At 47.1% G+C, this 20906-nt stretch overlaps 1 protein-coding gene across 1 annotated transcript in view; it reads right to left on the bottom strand.

The window, feature by feature from the left end:
• Positions 1-20906, bottom strand: part of XXYLT1 (xyloside xylosyltransferase 1) — a gene marked incomplete at both ends in the record, with an annotated part of 190684 nt that overhangs the window by 76279 nt on the left and 93499 nt on the right. The window contains one exon of the mRNA XM_080695810.1: positions 2240-2372. Within this exon, the coding sequence (XP_080551936.1) occupies positions 2240-2372 (133 nt within the window). The remainder of the gene's footprint in view (positions 1-2239; positions 2373-20906) is intronic.

Genomic DNA, 20906 nt, shown 5'->3' with positions numbered 1-20906 from the left:
CTCCAAAGAAGCAGACACCTAATATTGATCTTCCAGGACTAGACTGGAGTCTCTAGTTTCCTGGTTAAAAAAAAAAAGGCAAAAATCATGTTCTTTCATTTCTTGTCTGCTGCCGACCAACAGCCAGCCATTTTCAGCCTCAGCAAATGGCAAAACTGCATAGCGTAAAAGACAATTCCCCAGAGACAGGAGGGTGTGTAGTGGAGCAGGGCAGTCATTTGTAGTCTTAATTATTTGAGGCCTTGAAAAAGGTCTCAGTGGGGGTGAAAGGAGAGGCATGCAGAGGAGTGTGCATTTCTGTTGCTTCTGAGCCCTGGCCCTGACACAGCCTCCTTAGGTTCTACCTGCAGTGATGGTCTCCTGGTTCTTCTTGTACACCGTAACTGAAGATTCTGAAGATGAGGAAAACGCAATTTCATTATGAGTCTAAAATCTTTCAGATATTTCTTTGGGGAAGGTCAGATACTTAAACTGATAATAAGTTAAATTGATTGTAAAATCCTAGATCTACATAAAATATAAATTGTGGTCAATATTATTTAAATTCAGATGAGGTTTCTGGGTTTTGACTTCTGTTAAAGAAAATAATGCCAACCAGGGCTGACCAGCATGGCTGCTGCTCTAACTGCACTCAATAATCAGCCTGGTCTAAATGTCCCAGGGGTACCACGTGGGGAGCTCACTCGTGGGCAAGCCACTTCAGGACAGAGCGGAAGACAAGAAGTGTGGGAAGAGCTGTGACACTGGATGCCAGCACTGCGGAGGAGGTGATGGAGTGCATCTGTTCACCTTCTTAGAGGAGGATCCACGGGCCCAAGTATGATGGCTGAGCTGGAACAAGCACCTAGGACTTTCTAATGCTCCCTTGTCACCTCCCTTTGTTGAATGATGAGGCAGGAGTCGGCTAGTGTCAAGCTCTAACCCCCTGACCTCAACAACCCCTTCCTCCCACAGGATCAGGGGCCAACCCAGTGACTCTGGGACAACTCTGGAGGGGATTACGTAAGGGAGGGCAGCTCACAAGGCCTCAGGAGTTATCAACTCATCCAGAGGCCTTGTAGGAATTTCCTGTTATGTGATCTGGGCCTTGCAAATAGCCACCAGGAATTGAGGCTGTCTCTCCTTCCCCTCCCCCTCCGCAGTCAGTCACCAGCTGCCTGGGCCGGCAGCTCTCCAGTGACTGGACCTCGCTCCAGGAAGCAGTGTCCAGTGGGGGGGGGGGGTGTAGAACAAAGGAACTGCAAGCCCAGGGAACAGTGGAATCCCAGCTCTTTCTGGGCAAACTTGGGCAACTCTGGTGCTAAGTGATGTGCCACTCTCCCCACTGGAGGAGGAGACAGCAACATGGAACTCTTCAGAACCAGGGCTATCGGCCTATTTTTAGCAAAAATCTGCTTCTTTTCCTTTTTCCATAAAGCATTTACTATAAACAAAAGTGGGCACAACATGTGTATAACCTCCCCGGTGGAGAAAGAGAAAGCAGTCCCTCTCACCCCACAGTGCCCCAGCTGGCTCTGGGATCCTCTCCTTGGTTTTCCTTGTCATTCTTGGCATGTGTATGCATCTCTGAAATCTGCTATTTAGTTTTGCCTATCATGGCCCATCACTACCATTTGCTCATTTTTGTTGCTGCTGTATAGTACTCAATTGGATGAATACATCTTTATCCATGGTGCTGTGTAGAATATTTGAGCTGAGCATGGCTCCTGGCTCCCAGGTGCTGGAGTTCTTCTGTGATATACATTTGACAAGAAAACGCCACCTCATAACGAGACTGCTTCTTCACCTGGACCAGCTCATGCCAACCAGTGTCCCCAGGGCTGCCGCCTCTCCCTCCTCACAAAGCCACCCATCACCCCCACCTTCACACTTATATATGATGGTGCCATGGTGATGCCAGGCCAAGAAAGCTCATTGGTCACTAAAATGGAGATCAGATCCAGATACTTCCTCTGTCAGACAAAGCCCAAGATTTCAAGATTCTGAGCTAAACTACAACCAAGAATTCAAACAACCAGACTTTTCAGAAGGAAAATGTCACAAACTCTCCCGATCTGATGATGCAGCCTCTCCAGCTTGGAAGCAGCACAGGCTGGCAACTGTAGGTAGCAGGTATGAATGTGTTCCTGCGGTGGGAAGCACAGGGACTGCACGCCATAGACCCTGTCTGCCATGGTGCCAGAGAAGACGACAAGGGGGAGGAAGTATCCCAGAGGCTGGATCAACAGCCACCACATACCTGTATACTGGCTGCATCTCTCTGGCTATGCCAATGACTGCACCTGGCAGGAAATTGTCAAACTCCTCAAACAACTCCCGGATATTGGTCTTATATTTTAAGTCAAGGTCCAGCTGAATGATCTGCAGGATCTCTGGAGGTATAAAAAAAAAAAAAGGAAATAAGGTTAGATGCAAGGGCACATACCTGTAAACCTGGCTACTCAGGAGGCTAAGGGAGGAGGACTGCAAGGTCAAGGCCAGTCTGGGTAACTTAGGGAGATGCTTTTCCAAACTGGGCGGGGAGGGGGCAGCAATAAGACACAGGCATATGGGGGAGGGACTTAGCCATTGACAGAAAATAAAGAGTACAGAGATGGGCACTGGATTGTCTTTATTGTCCTAGTGGTACAAAGTTACTGCTAAAAACAAAAGCCCTTCAGCAACCTGCCACTCTCTCGGCACTAGAAGGCAGTATCGCATCTGTCCTCCTAAGTGCAAACCTCCGTTTTAATTAAAACTAGGTGACCACACAATTCAGGGCTCTTTGGCCTGTTGTCCCAACGTCGCCAGTTTCCCATTTCAGTCTCAAAAGTCTCTGATCTGGAGGATTCATTATGTGGACAACCTATGTAAAACTCAGGGCACCCAGGTGTGTTCTCTTTGGGGTGCAGAAGGTAAATACTCCACAGAAGAGAGATAAGAGATATTTTCATATTAAGCCCTAACTAGGATGTCTGGCAAACCCACCTCCATGTGGGCTGTTAGGATGCTGATCCAGAGAGAAACAACTGAAACACCTAGGATACCACTGTGTCTTTAATCCACTGTCTACACAACAAAAGGAGCCTAAATCATTCATTCTCCAGGTTAGCTGGAAGATAAGAGCTTTTTGCTTCCATTGTTTCTGAGTGCCTGGAGGCAAGAAGAGGAGGAGAGCAGCAGAGTTTAGTGGGGTACGAGGGGCAGCAGGCCTAAGATCACTGGATGGTCCTTCACCACCCTGATGGAGCTCCTGGAGCTCCTGTGGTCCTGCTAGAAGAGGCCAGACACCAGGTGGGCTGGGTTCCTGGCCTTACGGAGAGACCGGCAGGTGTCTAGGAGAGAGGCAGGTGACTCCAAGCAGAGGGAGGAGCTGATGCTGCAACATGAACTAGAAGAGGGACCTCTTGGGCTCCCAAGAGGGGGCACTTGGGGCTGGACCGTGGAGAACAGGAAGAGCTTAGTCCTAGAAGGAGGCCTGGCCTGGGCTTCAGAACACACGTGTTCAAGGTCCAGTTCAGGGTCCAGTGATCCTGGATAAGTTATTTTACTTCTCTGAGGCTCAGTTGCTTCATGTATTAGAATAAGGAGGATAACAGGAGACTCAGGGGACTGTGATGGTGAGAGGATGAGATTATGTTTAGGAAATATCATACAGGCTCTAGGAGTCCAAAGTCTGGAGAGCAAGACTCACTAAGACTTGAAGAAGTCAAGGACGACTTCCTGGAAGAGGAGGACGTGGATGGGGCCCTAACTGTGGGCAAGAAAGGAGAGTTTGTAAAGGAGCCCCATATCCAGTCCACAACACCACGATCTCTCCTTTGCCCTCTACCATCTCTTCTTGACTGCCCAGCCACAGGGCACTATAGGTCTCAGAGGACAGGCCACTGCAGAAGCCCCCTGAAGGCAGGGGCCACATCTTTGGCATCTCAGCCTCTGTCCTTCCTGCAGGGCTTGGCGCTCAGCAGACATTCAGGGACATTTGTGGGATTCAATAGCCCTTCTCTAAACTAGTTTATGAAAAACAATCATTTCAAGAAAATGATTCAAGAAAAACTGATTCATTTGTTCCTTGTTCTATTTTCCTTTGTGACGCAGAAACAAAACCTTAGTTGACATTCTACATGACTATTCTTTTCTTTTTTTTTTTTTTCTACACAACTTTTCTAAAAAAGAAAAAATGACAGTAGACAAGATTTCCATCGGCTCAGGCTGGAGGAATGGAGAGGATGCCGGCTGCTCTGGTCCAGGTGGGAAGCGGGGTAGGAAAGCGAATCTGTCCCGGAGAACGTGGATTCTCTGCACACTACCACCCCCTCACAAGAAGTGCATGACTTCTTTCCTTCCTGAACCTAGAAACAATAACAACAACAACAACCCAGAAACCAGCTGAGAGCTTGGGAGTCGGGAAGTCTGGAAGCCCATGTAGTGACTTTGCTAGCCTCCTGGACACCTGCCCTAAAACAAGAGGGAAGAACAGACAGGCCTCAAGGCACAGCCAAGAGGGCTCCTGCCACCCTCAGAGGTGGCCTGGGAACAGAGGGAAGAACCCCAACGCTGGCCTTGGGGCAGGACACTGTCCCAGAAAAGAATGTCCAAAAAGTGAAATCTGTAGCCCCTAACACGTCACGATGAGCCACCAAGGGTCAACCATCTGGGGCTGGGGACACCCCATGGCACACGTATTTCCCCAGCAATTTCTCTTCTTTCTTTGGATTCGTCCTTTATGCCCCAAGCTCATACATCCAGGGTCTTGGGCAGCTTGTATAGATGGAAAGGTAGAAGGAGCCCTAATGAGACAGGGAAAAGATGGGGGACGCCATCCCCCGAGGAGAAGCAACATCCTCCCTAGTTGGTTCTGTGGATAAGGAGGCTAGAGGCCTAGGATACTGCCCAGGAGACGGGGCAGTTTCAAGGATTCTTGGTGGCAGTTTGGAGGTGTTAACAGGGTATGAAAGTCAGGAAGACCTCATCATCATGCTCCAGAGAGTACTTCTAAAAACAGCAATGATGGCCACGTTGAAGCACTGTTTCCCGAGTAGTTTTTAAGTGTCTAACCTTGCCAAGAAATAATTTATTCTAGCTGCCCAATAAGTGGAGTTATTCCCCTTTTTCAGATGAAGAAACAGAAGCTTGGAAATGTTCAAAACAGAACAAGTCATTGTTGGGGTGGGATTTAACTTTGGTCCACTTAACTTCAAAGCCCAACACACTCCTGACAGAGCACTCCGGTTCCCCTTCTGATCCGAGAGGAGCTCGGGAGGCAGATTTTGGCTCCACTGGCACCATGCAGGGGCTCCAGGAGCATGAGGAAAGTCCAGGGACCTTGAGAGAGAAGAATTCTGGAGCAGGGTGGGCTGGGCAAGTGAAGATTTTCAGGGAATGAAACAAGAAATTTATGGTAACATACCAAAAGAAACTTCTGAGCCTAGCATGGAGGCACATGCCTGTAATCCCAGTACTTGGGAGGCTGAGGCAGGAGGTCACAGTTCAAGGATAGTCTCAGCAAGAAGTGAGACTCTCATTAACCTAGTGAGACCCTGTTTCAAAACAGAAGTAAAATAGGGTTGGAGGTATCGCTCGGAGGTAGAATGCCTCTGAATTCACTACCCAGTACCACAAAAAGAAAGAAAGAAAGAAAGAAAGAAGAAAGAAAGAAGAAAGAAAGAAAGAGAAAGAAAGGAAGGAAGGAAGGAAGAGAGAAGAAAGAGAGGGAAGAAAGAGAGGGAAGAAAAAGAGAAAAAGTAAACTTCTAGCGGTAGGAGAAGCCTTTGTCCATGTAGTATCTCAGTCAATGAAGGTCTTCATGGCAAGCCTACCATCTGCCATGCTCTTTTTCTGAGCTTTCAAGGCTAAGTCCTAACTGTTCTGCAATAGTTCATTCTGCCTGGACAGGCTCTGGCTGGAAGCTGTGGCCTCCTCTTCTGTGCTCCTGCAGGGCTGCCTGCCTCTGTCCACTGCCCCCTCTGCACCTGCCCACCAGCCACCCTTGCACAGAGCGTGCTTGAGAATGGGAGCATGCTGGGAGGGCAGAGCTCGGAAAGTCAGGCACTTCCTGAGGAGACCCTGTACCCTCATTTTGACAGAGTGCTAGCCATATCTTAATGATCTCCTCCATAAAGCAAGCCCTTTCCTTGCCCTTTAGACACTGGCTAGAAATTAACCAGAAAGGTCCCCTGCAGCCCTAGGATTCAGGACTCTGAGATGCTTTAACACTATTTACAGCTCCCTATAGTAAATATGTAAATAGTGCTTTAACACTATTTACAGCCTTTTCTTATAGCTTTCAGCACGTCTTTTTTTTTTTTTGGCGGGCGGGGGGGGGGGCTTCCTAAATGAAGTCACTGACTAGGGAGCATGAGTGACCCCATCACCAAATGTCAAGGGACAGACCCAGGCAGGGGGGCGAAGGACACTCCCCTCTATCCAGGGAGTCTATCCAGCATAGCCTGCATGCGGGGATCTGTCCAGATGGTTATCCTTTCATGAAACTATGAAATAGGATGCCAAGTTGTAAATGTCACTGCTGAAAAGAGGACGCTCACTAGGAACACTGCGATTTGGTAGGATGAAGTTGTTTGAAAGGACCTGTTCCTCTGCTCTCTGGTTGCGGTGGATCCACCTCTCCGTGGGACTACCTCTGGGTGGTTTTATACCTAGTACTGCAGGTGCTCTGAGGACAAAATGAGATGCTGCATGGAAGCGACAACCACAGTGATAGCCCAGAGAAGATGCTGGTTGGAGGACAGATAGGACAACAGCAGGACCACTGAAACCTAAGGACTAAATGAATGAGACAGTTGTCCCTAAAGCAGAGTGGAAGTAGAATCTACAATACAAGGGGAAGAATATCTGAACAAAAGGCAGATGAGACATCTACAAACTCAAAATAATGGTCAGTGCCTGGGCTGGTTGGATGCCAACCATGTGTAGATCCTGTGGGAGACAACAAAACAAGCAGAGGATAATCTAGGATGACAGCCTAAAAAGGGAGCCTGGTGATAATGGACCAAGCTGCCATTTTACAGATGGGGAAACTGAGGATCAAAGAAAAAACAGGACTTGTCAGGGGCCATATAGTCAAGCCAAAAGGCAAAGCTGATTCAAGAACTCAGGTTTCTGACTGATGTTCTTGTGTTCATCAGACACTATCCTGTCCTTTTCCAACATGAGCCATAAAGTGTTAGACAGCAGAATATATTTTGTCATGGTCCAAAGGTACCCAACACAGCCAGCTCATGGAGTACCCGCAAATCAGCCCAGGAAGATGCATACCTAAACAAGAGTAAGGAGAATGCCATGCTCCACGGGCCCACAGCCAGCTCTTGGAAAGGCAACATTGTCCTCCAGATCCTCAAGTTAACCTCAGGTAGGGATGGTAAGAAACAAGTCTTTACACTCTGCTGAGAACACACCTTGAGCTGGGCTCAACTCAAAGGGAGACAGAAGCCAGGCTCACATTTAGACCCAGAGTGGCCCCAGGAGACAGGCTCAGCACCTGGTGTGAGGCCCTGGGCAAGCAGGGGAAAGGTATTGGTGCCCCTCTCCCCCTCCCGGTTCTGGTTACACCGGTTCATTCTTGGAAATGTGTTTGCTGCTCCAGCTAATTAGTTGAGCTTTCCAAACAGCCCTTCATGCTTAGAAATCTTCCTGTACATTTGTTTAAATTGCACCAACAAGAACTGAAGTATCGGCATCCCTGGCTGTTGTTACTCAGATGGAGGGAAGCCTTCCTAAGTGCTGGGGAAAGTGTGTGGGCACCTGTGCTGAGCATCCTCCTTGGGAGGATGTGGGTCCAACTACCCACCACTGAGGACAAAACCTGGCCGAGCTTCAGGCACGCCCACCCGCAGCCTACCAGGAGGCCTCTGGACACTGGTTGCCATGGGAACAAGTTTGGCAACCTATTGATGGATATCAACCTAAAGCAGGAAAAGACCATAAGGATCCAAGTGGGCTCTCTGGTCTGAGACATACTTCCATGTGAGTCTCTACTCCAGGGAACAGAGTCAAAAATGTGGTACCACTTTTACAAGAGCTCACCCTCATAAGCTCTTGCTCCAATTTCAGGCTAAAGAAATGTCTCTAATGAGAACTTGACTCTAATTAGTTAGGAAGTAATAAGCGAGATGAAAAGCGTTCAAGACCTCTGAGACCCCATGCCACTGCCAGGCCCCAGCAGTGCTCCTTGGGAACCCTCCAGGAGGTGGTCCTCAGGATTGAGGGGGTGAACACCTGCTGCTGGGGCTGAGGCCCTGTGGCCAGGCGGGGTGGGTGGGACTGAACTGCAGAAGGCCACTTGGTGCACACACAAGCTAGGAGAGTCCCCCGTCCACATTCTCCCGCAGAGTCAGGCTTGGGACGCTCATCATCAGCTTCCAATTAAACCAGCCGCAGGCATGTCATCTGACCAGGGATGGAATTACAGCCCGGAGTGAGTAAATAATGATACCAGACACAAACAGCAAAAGAAAAAAAGGCTCCTTTCCTCTCCCTCCCTTTTTCCTTTCCCAGCAGCAATGCCTGGCAGACACAACTTAACTCACAAAACAACCAATGGGCAACAAAACAGGTCAGGAAAGGATGGAAAGACCAGTGGTATCTAGGTATGCTGGAGCCTTCTGCAGGGCAGGCTGGCCATGCAAACCCATTCCTCCCTCGCTGTTTCAAAACAGCTTTAGAGCTTCCCAGAGATAAATATTTACAGCACATCAGAGGGCTCTCACTGGAGAACATCGACCCAAGCTTCCCACTCAGGGAGCTGATTTGGGGAGAAGGGAAATGACGATATCTGAATGCTGGTGACTCCAGCGTCCTGAGCAGAGGACCTGGAAACAGCTGCAGGGAGGGAGCTTGTTTTCCCTCTGTCCACTCTGTAACACTGCCACCCTCCTTGTCACACGCTGAGGCTTTTAAACTGCTGCTTGGCAGTGCCTCTGACCTGCAGGAGCCAAAGGGCAACCAGAAGGAGCAGAGAATTCTCCTAACAGCACGAGGCTCTTTCCCGGGCGGGCCTTAAGACGGGCGCGGTCCCAGCTGCCCCACCGGCCACACTAGAGAGGCCTCTCACATCAGAGGCATGTGATGGATGGCCGGCCACAGCACTGCAGAGGCCAGGCCATGTCCTGAGGGGATCTGCGGTTGGAATTGGTTGTGGGTTTTTCTCACATCCAATAGGAAACTTGGTTTGTTCCCAGATGGCCCTGGCCCCCAAAGTGCCCTTCTCCATTCCCCTCACGATGCATGGCCCAGCTGCGGGGCAGCTGGCTAACTATGAGAAGAGCTGCTCTAGGGGAACAGAGCAAACATGCCAAGAGGCCGAGGCCCCGGGCACAGATTCCTGGGGCTCCTCCAGCTGGTTAGAAGAGCGCTTCCCCTCGAGGAGTGGGAGAGGGCGTCTGTGCGCCAGGCCCATGCTGAGGGCTGTGTTCACTGACTCAGCAAAGTTTCCCCCACGCTTCTGCAAGGGGTATAAGTGCCTCTCACTCCCAAATGAGGAACCTGAAGCGCAGAGAGGCTTGGCAACTTCTCTAAGTTGCCCAGGAAGAATTCACACATGTTTCTTGCTTCAGTGTTTGGCTAGTCACATACAAAGTTCTGAGAAAAATCCTCAAACATACCTAAGCCCCTATGTAAATCTCATTATTGAATAAGATTTAATGCCTGTCATCCCAATGAGACTGTTTAAAAAACAAACAAACAAAAATAAAAGTTCTAGGGGTAAAGCCAGGCATGGTGGTGCACACTTATAATCCCAATACTTGGGAGGCTGAGACAGGAGGATCGCAGGCTCAAGGAGAGCCACAGCAAGTAGTGAGACTCTCATTAATCTAGTGAGACCCTGTTTCAAAATAAAACTAAAAAATAGGGCTACGGGTATAGCTCAGAGATAGAATGTCCCTGGGTTCAATCCCCAGTACCATAAAAATAAATAAATAAAATATCTCATTATCTTTAAAAACAATAAAAGCTTTCACATCAAGGGTAGAAATAGTAGGCAGTTCTACGTCATCTCTGTGAAGTAACAGTGACTTCCATGGACAGAGAAGGGTCCCCTACCTCCCTACCTCCCACAACCACCTCCCTCAAGACTTGAAGACTACTGGGATTCCCTTTCCTTGAACAGAGACGAATGCAGAAACTTCTGGAGAAAAGGTCTAATGCCAACAAAAGTAAGCTGAAAGAAAATAGCCAGTGTGTATAAATATATCATCCTCACAGAATCATCCGAATGCAACATGAGTTCAGTAGTATTTTTCCTACTTGACAAATGAGGAAATCAAGAAGTGAAGTATGGTCATCAGGGTCACACAGCTGGTAGGTGGAACTCATAGGCAAACCTGTTGGGCCCAAAGCCTCGTTCCTGCTCCTCACCCTGAGGCTCTCCTGCCTTCCGGACCCCCAGATGCCAGGATACGCCAGCACTCAGCACTGCAGGCTGCTTGGCCGGAAGTCCCTGCCTCCAGCCTGCTAATCTGTTTTCCACATTAGCGGCTGGTCGGCACCTCTGAGGAGAGCAAATGGAAACAGAGCGCATCAGAATGATTTATGCAACCTGTTAGCAGCTCTGGTAAGAGGTTTGGGGGCCAGGAGATGGAAATTAATGACCACCGTTAGTTTTCTATACTAGCTATACAACAAACTCTTCCACTCCCACTCACCCCCTCAGAGTGAAGCACGGAAAACTGTCAGCTACGGCTCAGCCGTGGTGTTGTTTATAGCTCTCAGTTCCTGTTCTATGGACAAAGCCAATTATGATAAAAAAAAAAAGATGCAGTGTTTGCTTCAATGACAGGGTAACATGAGTCTCCTTCCTCACCTTTGGCATTTTCTGTGACTAAATCATCTGCTTTAGGATAGGACACAATTTATTTTGAACTCAGCTGGAAATTTTTAGGGACATATACATCACAGACAACACCTGGTCTCCATGTTCCTCTCGCTTCTGTTGCTAAGATGAAATTATAGCTCATACACCTATTTGTGAAGTTGAATGTGCAAAAGAAGTGGGACTTTAGATCTGAAAACCCTCTGTTTCTATGCTACAGATATCCATGGTCCATCCCTTCTGGTCCTTCTACGTATCTCTCTGGCATCTGCCAGAGACTCCTCCCCACCTCCCACCCCAGAGGTCTGAGTTCTTTCTATCTGGGACTGGACCACAATTATACTTTGTTCACAGCAGTTTAACTGATGTCTGTTGTTGACTCTTCACCAAGAGGCTTTCTTTCATAGACCCCTTGGGGTGGATGCTGTAGAACCTGATTTTGTTTTCAGAGAATTAACCAATCGTTTCTGAAAATATTCAGCTACCACTGGTCTGCCCAAACTGCCATGTTCAACTTTCTAAATTCTCTCTTTTGAGATTCTTTATGGAATCATGAAGCTTTTGTTTTTATCTCTTGGGCCTTTTCTCTTTCCATGTTCTAACCACACTCTACATTTTAGATTCAGTGTAAAACCAGGAAAACTAATAAAGGTTTCATCCTGCTGCCTGTAGCCATTCATCCCACACTGTCCAAAATGCATTCTCAGCTCATAAAACTTTTGCCCATATTTTAGCTCATTTATTCCTGACAAGTGCATCTATATAAATTGAGTTCAAGTACGTATATCAGAACAATGCATAAAGAAATGATGATCTGAATGTACCTAAGACCACAGCTAAGCCATCTAGAAATGACGTGGCTGTTCCACAAAATTATCAAGAGTCCAAGCTCCTTCCATCTTCTCATTCTGCCATCCTAGATCTGATTTCCAGCCTTTAAGTCAGTCACCTCATGGTGACAGCTATTGGAACTCTAGCCAATTTGGCAACAGAAAGGAGGAAGAAGAAAGGACACCTCCTGCCTTGTCTCCTATAATGATACCCCATAAGCATCCTTTCTGGAAGCCTTTAACATTTCTTTTTATAGCTCACTTGACAAAATTTAGTCACATGGTCACACCTAGCTGCAAAGGAAACTGTAAAATGCACTTTACAGTGTAACACTCAAATGTTATAAATGAAAAAGGAGAGAAGCAATGTAACAGGCAACTGTGTGCCCCCACTCTACAGATAAGAGAAGCCAAAGGGACCACATGTTAAATAATGGCCACATGGTCGACAGTGGCAAAATAGGAAGAAGGTCCATGTCCCCTGACCCACGTCCATCCCCTCCTCATGTTCACATAATCTCCTCACTGTGGTGCAGCTACCTCTGAATCTCTGCCTGGTCTCCTTCCTGTTTGTCCTCTCCTGAGCCATGTTGGTCTACCAGTGGGATCCAGGCCTGCCAGCCCCAGCTGCCCCACAGGGCTCCTCTCCTCCATCACCTGCTGCACAGTTCATGATCTTCTTGCTCCCCACACTGTCTCTCTGAGGATACAATGTTTATTAGTAAGGGGAACCAAGTCAGAGATGGCCAGATCCTCACAAACCGAGCAGATCCTCAGAGTAGTGTCACAGCCCCAAAACTGTTTCTGAACGCCCACAGGAGTTCTGTGAGCAGGAAACCTCAGTTTGGGCACCCCACATGAAGATGGCTGACATCTCCTGAAACAGTTTCTGATGATACCTCTTGTGTTTGTGGCCACCACCTTGTTTTATTCTAATATTGAAAACACATCTCCTGCACACTGCCTGGCTGTGTGCTAGCCATGGATGTCTGAGCAGGCACACACAGTTTGTTTTCAGGGACCTAGCACCTTGGCTACCTCTTTCACATCTCTAAACTTCTGAGTCTGGCCAGGAGTTGTGTCTGTATACCATGATTCTGCTGCTCTTTCCTGGGGCCAAGCTGCCTGTGTTCCTTCACCCAGAAGACAGGTCTTTCTCCAAAGTATCTTGCAGTCCACCATGACCATCATACTTATGATCAAGGTTCCCTCTACCTCCTCTAGGTGAGAACAGATGCAGGACCTACAACCAAGAGAACAGAGTGTGCTACTGAGGTCCTCCCTCAAAGGCACACTGGATCAGGCCAAGAGCAGCCACCTTCTGGGACAGTAAGCCACTACGGAAGAGGTGGGCCCACACTACTCCTGGCGCTCAGGTACCCACATCATGGCAACTTTCAAGGAGAAAACCCAGCCTTCCCACTTTATGAACCCAAATATTCCCCTCTGCACTTCGCATTCAAAGAACTACCCATTCCCATACCTTTTGTATCCAGAGAAAAAGTACGGCTATCATCTTTTCAGTAGTAACACCTATTACTTTGAGACAGTGAGCAAACTGACAATTCAATGGTTGGTCAAATAGCCTTTTAGGTTTCTCGTCTTTGCCAAAATGTCTGTTATAATATTAATTTTGACACTATATTTTAAAGAGAGAATGAACGATTTATTATCACTTATACAATGGTGAAGTACTGGAGGCCAGGCACTGGCCAATAATTTTACATTATTTTGCCCCATTTCATCCTCACAAGTAGGATTTAATGTCCCCAGGGCACAGCTGAAGATTCCCTACCATTTTCTGTTTACTGGGGCTATGAGCAGTCCCTCCTGTTTAGAGTCTGAATCTGATGAGAACAACACAAGAAAGTAGAGAAGTCAAAGACCTGGCTCCTGTGCTGGGAGTCTAGATTCCAAATGTCATTCGCAACACAAATTGCTGTCCAATGGAACAGGGCTCTCTATTTCCAACAAGAATCCCCTCCCCCTATAACTTGTTCCATAATAGAGTCCACAATTGAAAGGATTCTGCCTACCAGATTGCACTTGAGCACTTAATTCATTTCTTTACTCTAATTAAACCTTAGTAATCCCGCGCTTGGGAGGCAGAGACAGGAGGATCACGCAGGTTTGAAGCCAGCCGCATTGGCTTAAGAGACCCTGTTTCCACATTAAAAAAGTATTAAAAAATAGGTCTTGGGAGTGTAGCCTGTCGGGGTGTAGCCCGGAGGTAGAAGGGCTTCCAGGAACCCCAGTACCACCAAAAAATAAAAAAATAAAAATAAAAAACCCCTTAGTTTAATTGATTTAATTTTTGTTATAATTAAATTTGTTTTAATTTAATTAAAGACAGACATGACAGAACAATGCGTAAAGTAACAGAACAAAGCCAAATAATATAAAAGCCAAAAACTATAGATGAAACGTTTTAACTCCTAAATATTTCAGCATGCATTTCCTAAGAAATGAAGCCACTTGCTTTCATGGCAGTAGACCACACCAAAACCAGGAGATTCCTATCAATATCTCAACACCATCTCATCCACAGTCCCATGCGAATCCTGTCAGTTGTCCAAAAACAAAATTTCTGATCCAGAATTGCAAAGCGGTATTGTCACATCTCAATATGTCCTTGATCTTTAACTCATCCTCTGAAACTTGGAACAATTTAAGGAGCCAATAATTTAATAAAAGTTCCCTCCATCTGGGTTGGCCTGTATCCTTGAGACTGAAAGGATATCCTTGAGGACTGAAAGGGTCAGCGACCCATCCAGCCCGACCCCCTCTGAACAGAGGGGCCTTTCCCCTCAGTCATATCCTCTTCTTGTTCCCAAACATCCCAGATACATACCAGGCACAGCAGATATACTGCACTGTACTGACCGTCCCCTCTGCTACATACAAGGTCCCTATGTGTACCACTGTGTGGACTTCACACATGAACAGCGTCCCACCCAGCCTCAAAAAATGCAAATGTGGTAGGATTTTCATGATATGTTCTCTGCTGCACTTTCCATCTTTTCCTGGACCAGAGGGTGGTGGCCCTGCTCACTGGTCACCCTGTAAGAGTGGGTAGGGGCGTCTTCTGGGCTGAGTGGTAGAGCTACCCAGAAAGGGCAGGAGGAGCCTGCACCTGCCTTATGACTAAGCAACCAGGGTCCCCTCTTCAGCACCATTTTTCAAAAGCATTTCATATCACCACATGGATGTGAAGGTGTACTTAGTACCTACCGTGTGCCAGACTCTGGAATGTGCTTGAGTCCCCCACTTTCTGTGTGTGTGTGTGTGTTTTACTGAGGATGGAGCCCAGGAACATTCTATCTCTGGGCTCTATCTCTATCTCTAGCCCTATCTTTTTTTTTTTTTTTTGAAACAGGGTCTGTCTAGGTTGGGGAGGGCTTTGCAAAGTTTCTGAGGCTAGCCTTAGGCCTGAAATCCTCTTGTCTCAGCCATGTGCCACCACAACCATCTGAGCCTTCCACTTTTAATTTTACAAATGTAGAAAACTAAGGTTCACAGTAGCCAATATCCTGTCTTGCTCACAGGGCTAGTGAACAACATGGCAGGAATCTAAGTAGGCCCAGCTGGCTTGAGTCTGAGCTTATTTGCCTTGACATGCTCTTCAAGCAGTGCTTCTAAATTTGCCCACACCTGTGCCAGTATCTACTGTAGTGTGGTAAAAATAGTGGCCGTTCTCCTGTGGGGTCTCACATGAGGGTGCTGGAAAATGGTACTGGGGCTGGAGTCACAGAAAGGCTCAGCCAGGCCGGGCATCCAAGATGGCTGTGTACACGGCGGGCCGTTGGCGCTGGCTGTCAGAAAGGAACTCAGCTGGGCTTCAACCCAAGTGTTTTCCTGTGGGCTCTCCCTGGGGTTTTGGCTTCCTCCACCATGGGTTCCAAGAAGGAGTTTGCCAAGAACAAGTGTTTGGAGAGACCCAAGGTGGCACCATGAGGTTTCTTGTGACCTGGCCTCGGGACTCAATCAGTGACATTTCTACCCTATCCCAGTTGTCAAAAACAAGTCACAGAGCCAGCCCAAACTCAAGGAGAGGGACTACAGGAAGGTGTGATTCCTGGGAAGCACTGTTTGCTGGGAAGTTGTATTTGAATAATAACCTTGCTCCATAATAGATTTATAGATTATTTTAAATTTCTCCATTATACTTTCCAAAGTTTTTCTACTACACATACATTTTACAGTCACAGAAATAAATTAATATTCATAAGTACATAATATTGTAATATATATGATTATCAATAGGTCAAATACATATAATGCATGTATTTATATGTGGGCATATATATCTATGAGGCAAGAAAAATATGCTAAAACATCATTGTGATAAATGTGTAATTATTTTAAAATATTTTATATTTTCAAAATAGACATGTATTACTTTTGAATTAAAAACCTTTTTAAAGAAATTAATTACCTAGTAGAAAATACCTGTTTTGGGGCCACCTGTATCATATTAAAGGCATTTTGACAGGACATGAACTTTCTTTAGGATTTCTTCTCCAGGTAGTCAGAGTTACACATTTTTATAATATTTTCCTAAGCCAAGATCATCTAGAAACTTCTGCCTCCTTCCTACTTCACCACAAGGCAGCTTACTGAGCTTCCAAACGCATTTTTCAAAGAAAATACAAACACCGAGCTGGAAGTTACTCTGGGATTTCTTCTTCCTGTCATTTACTTGTGTCATGAATTGCGTTTGTGTTCCATTTCCCCCCTCTCCTCTTGCCAAATACAGTGTGAGGTCCAAGGAAGTGTCAGGCCCGTTGAGTCTCTGAGTAGCTTGGGACAACCCTCAAATCCATGGGGTTTGAGTGTCCCAGAGTCTAATTTGTATTCTCAGCGCTCCAGGCCTAAAGGAACCTGGCAAAGAAAGAGCAGACTGGAAGGTTTGGTCAACCTCTGTGTCCAGGGAGGTGATCCAGAATGTTCCCCTCCAGGCAAATTTCAATGTCAGCCTCATCACAGGTAAAGATGGTGGAAAGTGACAAAGTCCCCATGGCTTGAAAACAGAGACCATCTAAACCCAATACCGAAAGCAGCTACCAAAGGACACAGGCAAGCCTTCTGGAATTGAGTGTGGAGACAGTAGAGTACCTGGGCAGGAGACGCAAAGGTGGGCCTGAGTTCTCAGGCAGCCCCAGTCTTCCAAAGGAGGGCGGTTCTGAGAGCCAGGCCCCACACTCGTTCCCAGAGTCAGCACACACGCACGCAGGCAGCTCTGGGAGCCGGGGCGGCAGATCCGTGGAGTCAGTCAGCGCTATTTTTATCCAGTCACTTTCCAACCACCAACCCACACTTCAGATTTCATTGTTTGGGGTAGATTAAGCAATCTAACTTGGCCTTTGTTGTGGTTTAATATCCTGCATTCCCGTATGAAGGAAAGAACTTCAGCATTCCTACGGAAACAAAAGACACTTTAACCTGTTCTTGGCAGATGAGTGTCCAGATTTTTGATGTCTTGACTGTCTGTAACTACACCACCGTGGTTAGGTGGGGATGCCATGGGCTGCCCCTTCTCTCATCTACCAAAGCAGGTAGATTCCCACGGGTCTGCTTTTAGGATCTGGTTCCTAAAATTCCAGGGCCTGGCAATTTGCTTTACAAATATTCCAGCCCTTGCATCAAGGGCTGAAATGACCTTTGTGCAATACATACACATTATGTGAAGCTTCACTGGGGGCATCAGTGATAAAAATCCAGGTGCAGAGTTTGAGAGGGATCAGTGACAGAGAGTTGGACAAATCTTGAAAGAACTTCCAAATGACTTCAATAAGGCTAGACGCACTCATGTGATCAAAGAAACACTGGATATCTCAAAAGAAAAGGGAACACTCCTTTTCTTGGAAGCCAGTTCAAACTTTGTTTTCTATTTAAAACTCTCACCTAATTCACATTCTGAGTCCAGTCATGATGGCTGGTAACTTTCATTGCTATAATATAAACATGCCTGACAAAAGTTCTCCTAACTCAGGCTGAGCTGTGGTTTTCTGGATAAACATAGAGCCTTTTTCCTCTTCAAAAGAAAAACCTGGAACTATACCAGTTTCCTTCTGTACCTCATGAGACACGTTAGATGCTATCATGATAACAGGAAGAAGTTTCTACAAGTGTTCTGTGCAGAAAAAGAACAAAACACTCTGCTAGGAAGCTGACAGCTGGGTGCCATGGAGTGAGAGTGCAACTCCAAGTTCTCAGCAGGGCCAGGAGGCGAGCCAGGCCACACCCTCTGAGCACTTCACCAGCAGCACACATGACCAATGGCACCCGCGTGGTCCTGAGACCTGGAATGCCTCTCTGGCTCTCCACTAAAAACATTGCATGCTTTCAGTCAGCCAATGAGTATTCACCACTCCCCTTCTGTGCACCAGATGCTGTTTAGCTTGCCTGAAGATAGGGCAGGGAAGAGACAGGTGGAGGCCCTGCTTCTATGTATCTTACAGACTAGATGAGAAGATGCAGAGAGCAGTAAGTGCTACAGAGAAAATTAAAGAGAGTAATGGAGTCAAGCACGGCGACGCGTACCTGTAATCCCAGTACCTGGGAGGCTGAGACAGGACGATTGCAGATTTGAGGCTAGCCAAAGCATCTTAGTGAGAGTTTGTTTTAAAATAACAAATAAGCCGGGCGTGGTGGCACAGGCTTGTAACCCCCTGGTTGGGAGGCAGAGAGAGGAGGATCGCGCAGGTTTGAAGCCAGCCTTGCTGGCTTAAGAGACCCTGTTTCCAAATAAAATATAAAATAGGTCTGGGAGAGTAGCCCGGAGGTAGAAGGGTTCCATCCCCAGTACCACAAAAATAAATAAATTAATTAAATAAAATAGGGCTCAGAGGTAAAATGCCCTATAGTCAATCCCGAGAACCACATCAAAGAGAGAGAGAGAAAATATTGAGATATTAATGGATGAAATATGACACAGAGAGGGACTACTGAGGTTGGGGGCCAACAAAGGGCTTCCCCAAAAGCAACACTTGAGCTGAGACATGCATGATGGGAAAACAGAAGTACAAAGATCTGGGGGGAAGAAAAGACAAAGGAAACTACTAGTGAAAAATTGGGAACACATTTAGCACATCTGAGTTAAAAAAAAAAAGGATGGGGATCAGTGGAGTGGGAGCAGAGGAGAGCAATGGAAGGAGGTGTGAAGCTGTGGTTAGAGAGCCAGCAAGCTCATCTGACCTAGTGAGGGGCCCTGGGCAACAGAGAAGGGCGAGTCGGCAGCCTCCTGGAGTGACCAACACCCCTACTTTGAAGACTTACATCTCTCCAGGTCTTTCCCTCAGTCCAGGTACCCTGGTGCATAATTTGGGGAGCCCCTTGGGCACTCTGGCTCTCTAAACTTGAGATGTTGCAGGGTTTTCCCAATAGGAACTTCATCTCCCTGCATCTTGTGTCTATCACTTGACCTGTGAGGCCAGGGCCCACAGACAGAGGGTATGGCTGCTGCTCCTCAGGAGCAAAAGACAAGAAAGCAGCAGAGAAGCTGGGGGTATTCTCTCCTTCCCCGACATCTCCCTCTCCATCACAGTCTGGTTCTGGTCCTGGCCTCAGTTCTTCTTTGTGTTAACACACAGTTCATCTGTTCTCACCAACTGGGCTGGGAACAGCCATACATTCAGGGAAACGAGGGCATAACAAAGGTGGACAAATAATGCTGTGAGCCCCCTTCCGTCCCTCATCTCATCCCATACTGTACCCAGGTGAGATTGGCTTAAATGGTCATCAAGAGCAGCAATAGCAGAAAAGCAGCCATAAGAGGACTTACGCAGCCTCACCACCAACTGTAAAGGGGTGTGTGTGTGTGTGTGTGTGTGTGTGTGTGTGACTTAATCTATCAGTTGATATTATGACTTGGATCTGATACGTCACCTCCCCAAGCTCATGGTCCTCCAGGGTTCCATGTGGGGCTTTTGGGCAACAATTGCATCATGGGTCTCTGGCCCTGCCAGTGATTAATCCATTTGATTAGTCCATTTGATAATCCATTGAGAGCTGAATGAACCACTAGAAGTGGGACCTGGTTGGAGGAAGTGGGCCACTGGGGGTGCCCTGGAAGGGTTCATGTTCTCACGGGCCCCATCCTCCCTCCCCCGCTCCTCCTCTTCCTCCTCCTCTACCCCTTCCACCATGATGTCCTGTCTATCTCAGGCCCAGAGCAATGGAGCTGGCCAGCTGTGGAATGGATCCTCTGAAACCATGAGCCCAAGTAAATCCCCCTTCAGTAGAGTAGTGGAAAGAGACCAAAGGAGAAAGAAGGGGAGGGAAAAGGGAGAGGTGGGGAGGGAAACAGATCAAATAATGGCATATGCATATATGAAATATATCACTATGAATCTCACTATCATGTACAATTATAACGCACCAATAAAGAAAGTTTTAAATTTTTTGTTGATTTGACAGTTAAAAAGAAGATAAAAGAAAAGAAAATCTGACTAACACAGGTAAATGAACATATAACATCTGGTGCTTTGATTAGTGCTAGGAGCTGAAGAGTCAGCGATGAGCCAGACACGGTCTCTGCCCTCTGCCCTCAAACAGCCCACCCGCCAGTGTCAAGGGGAACAAGAGGAACACAGTGCCGTGAGCCGCCATGGTGCTCAGCAGGGTCTTGTCTTAGTTGGTTCAGCAGCTATAATAAAATACTAGAGCGGGTGGCTTAAATAGCAGCTGCTTATTTCTCACAGTTCTGCAGACAAGAAGCCTGAGATGGAGGCTCCAGCATGGTCAGTGTCTGGTGAGGGCTCCCTTCCTAGCTTGTAGACAGCTACCTTCTCTCTGTGTCTTCTTGGTCTTTTCTCTCAGCTTGTGTGGAAAGAGTGAGCACGCTGGTGTTTCTCCCTCTTTTATAAGAATACCAATCCCTTGACAAAGGGGCAAGGATGAGGGTAGAAGGGAAGCTGACTTTCCTTTTTTTTTTTTTTTGGCTCAAGTAACCCATCATTTGCTAAGATTCAGAAAGGGAAAATTTGAGTCAAGAAGACATATGTTGTCTTCGATGCACCGATGAGATGACTGGAAGAACATTTCCAGGACAGTTAGCATGTGGGTGTGGACTTTTACAAGCAGGTCTCAGGTGGACATGGTGGTAGCAGATGTTACTAGTGTTCACTCATACCCTCTTCTCCTGGTTCTTACAAGTAGGTGACCTTATGACCCGTTTTCAGCAGATGGCTTGTAAAAAGAAATGAGTGGTGCAACCTCTATACCACTGTATGTGGTGATGAGAAACCATGGCACAAGCCCATGCACTC

Source organism: Muscardinus avellanarius (assembly GCF_963383645.1).
Source record: "Muscardinus avellanarius genome assembly, chromosome: 5".
Taxonomy (NCBI): Eukaryota; Metazoa; Chordata; class Mammalia; order Rodentia; family Gliridae; genus Muscardinus; species Muscardinus avellanarius.
This window is presented reverse-complemented; position numbering and strand designations above follow the sequence as displayed.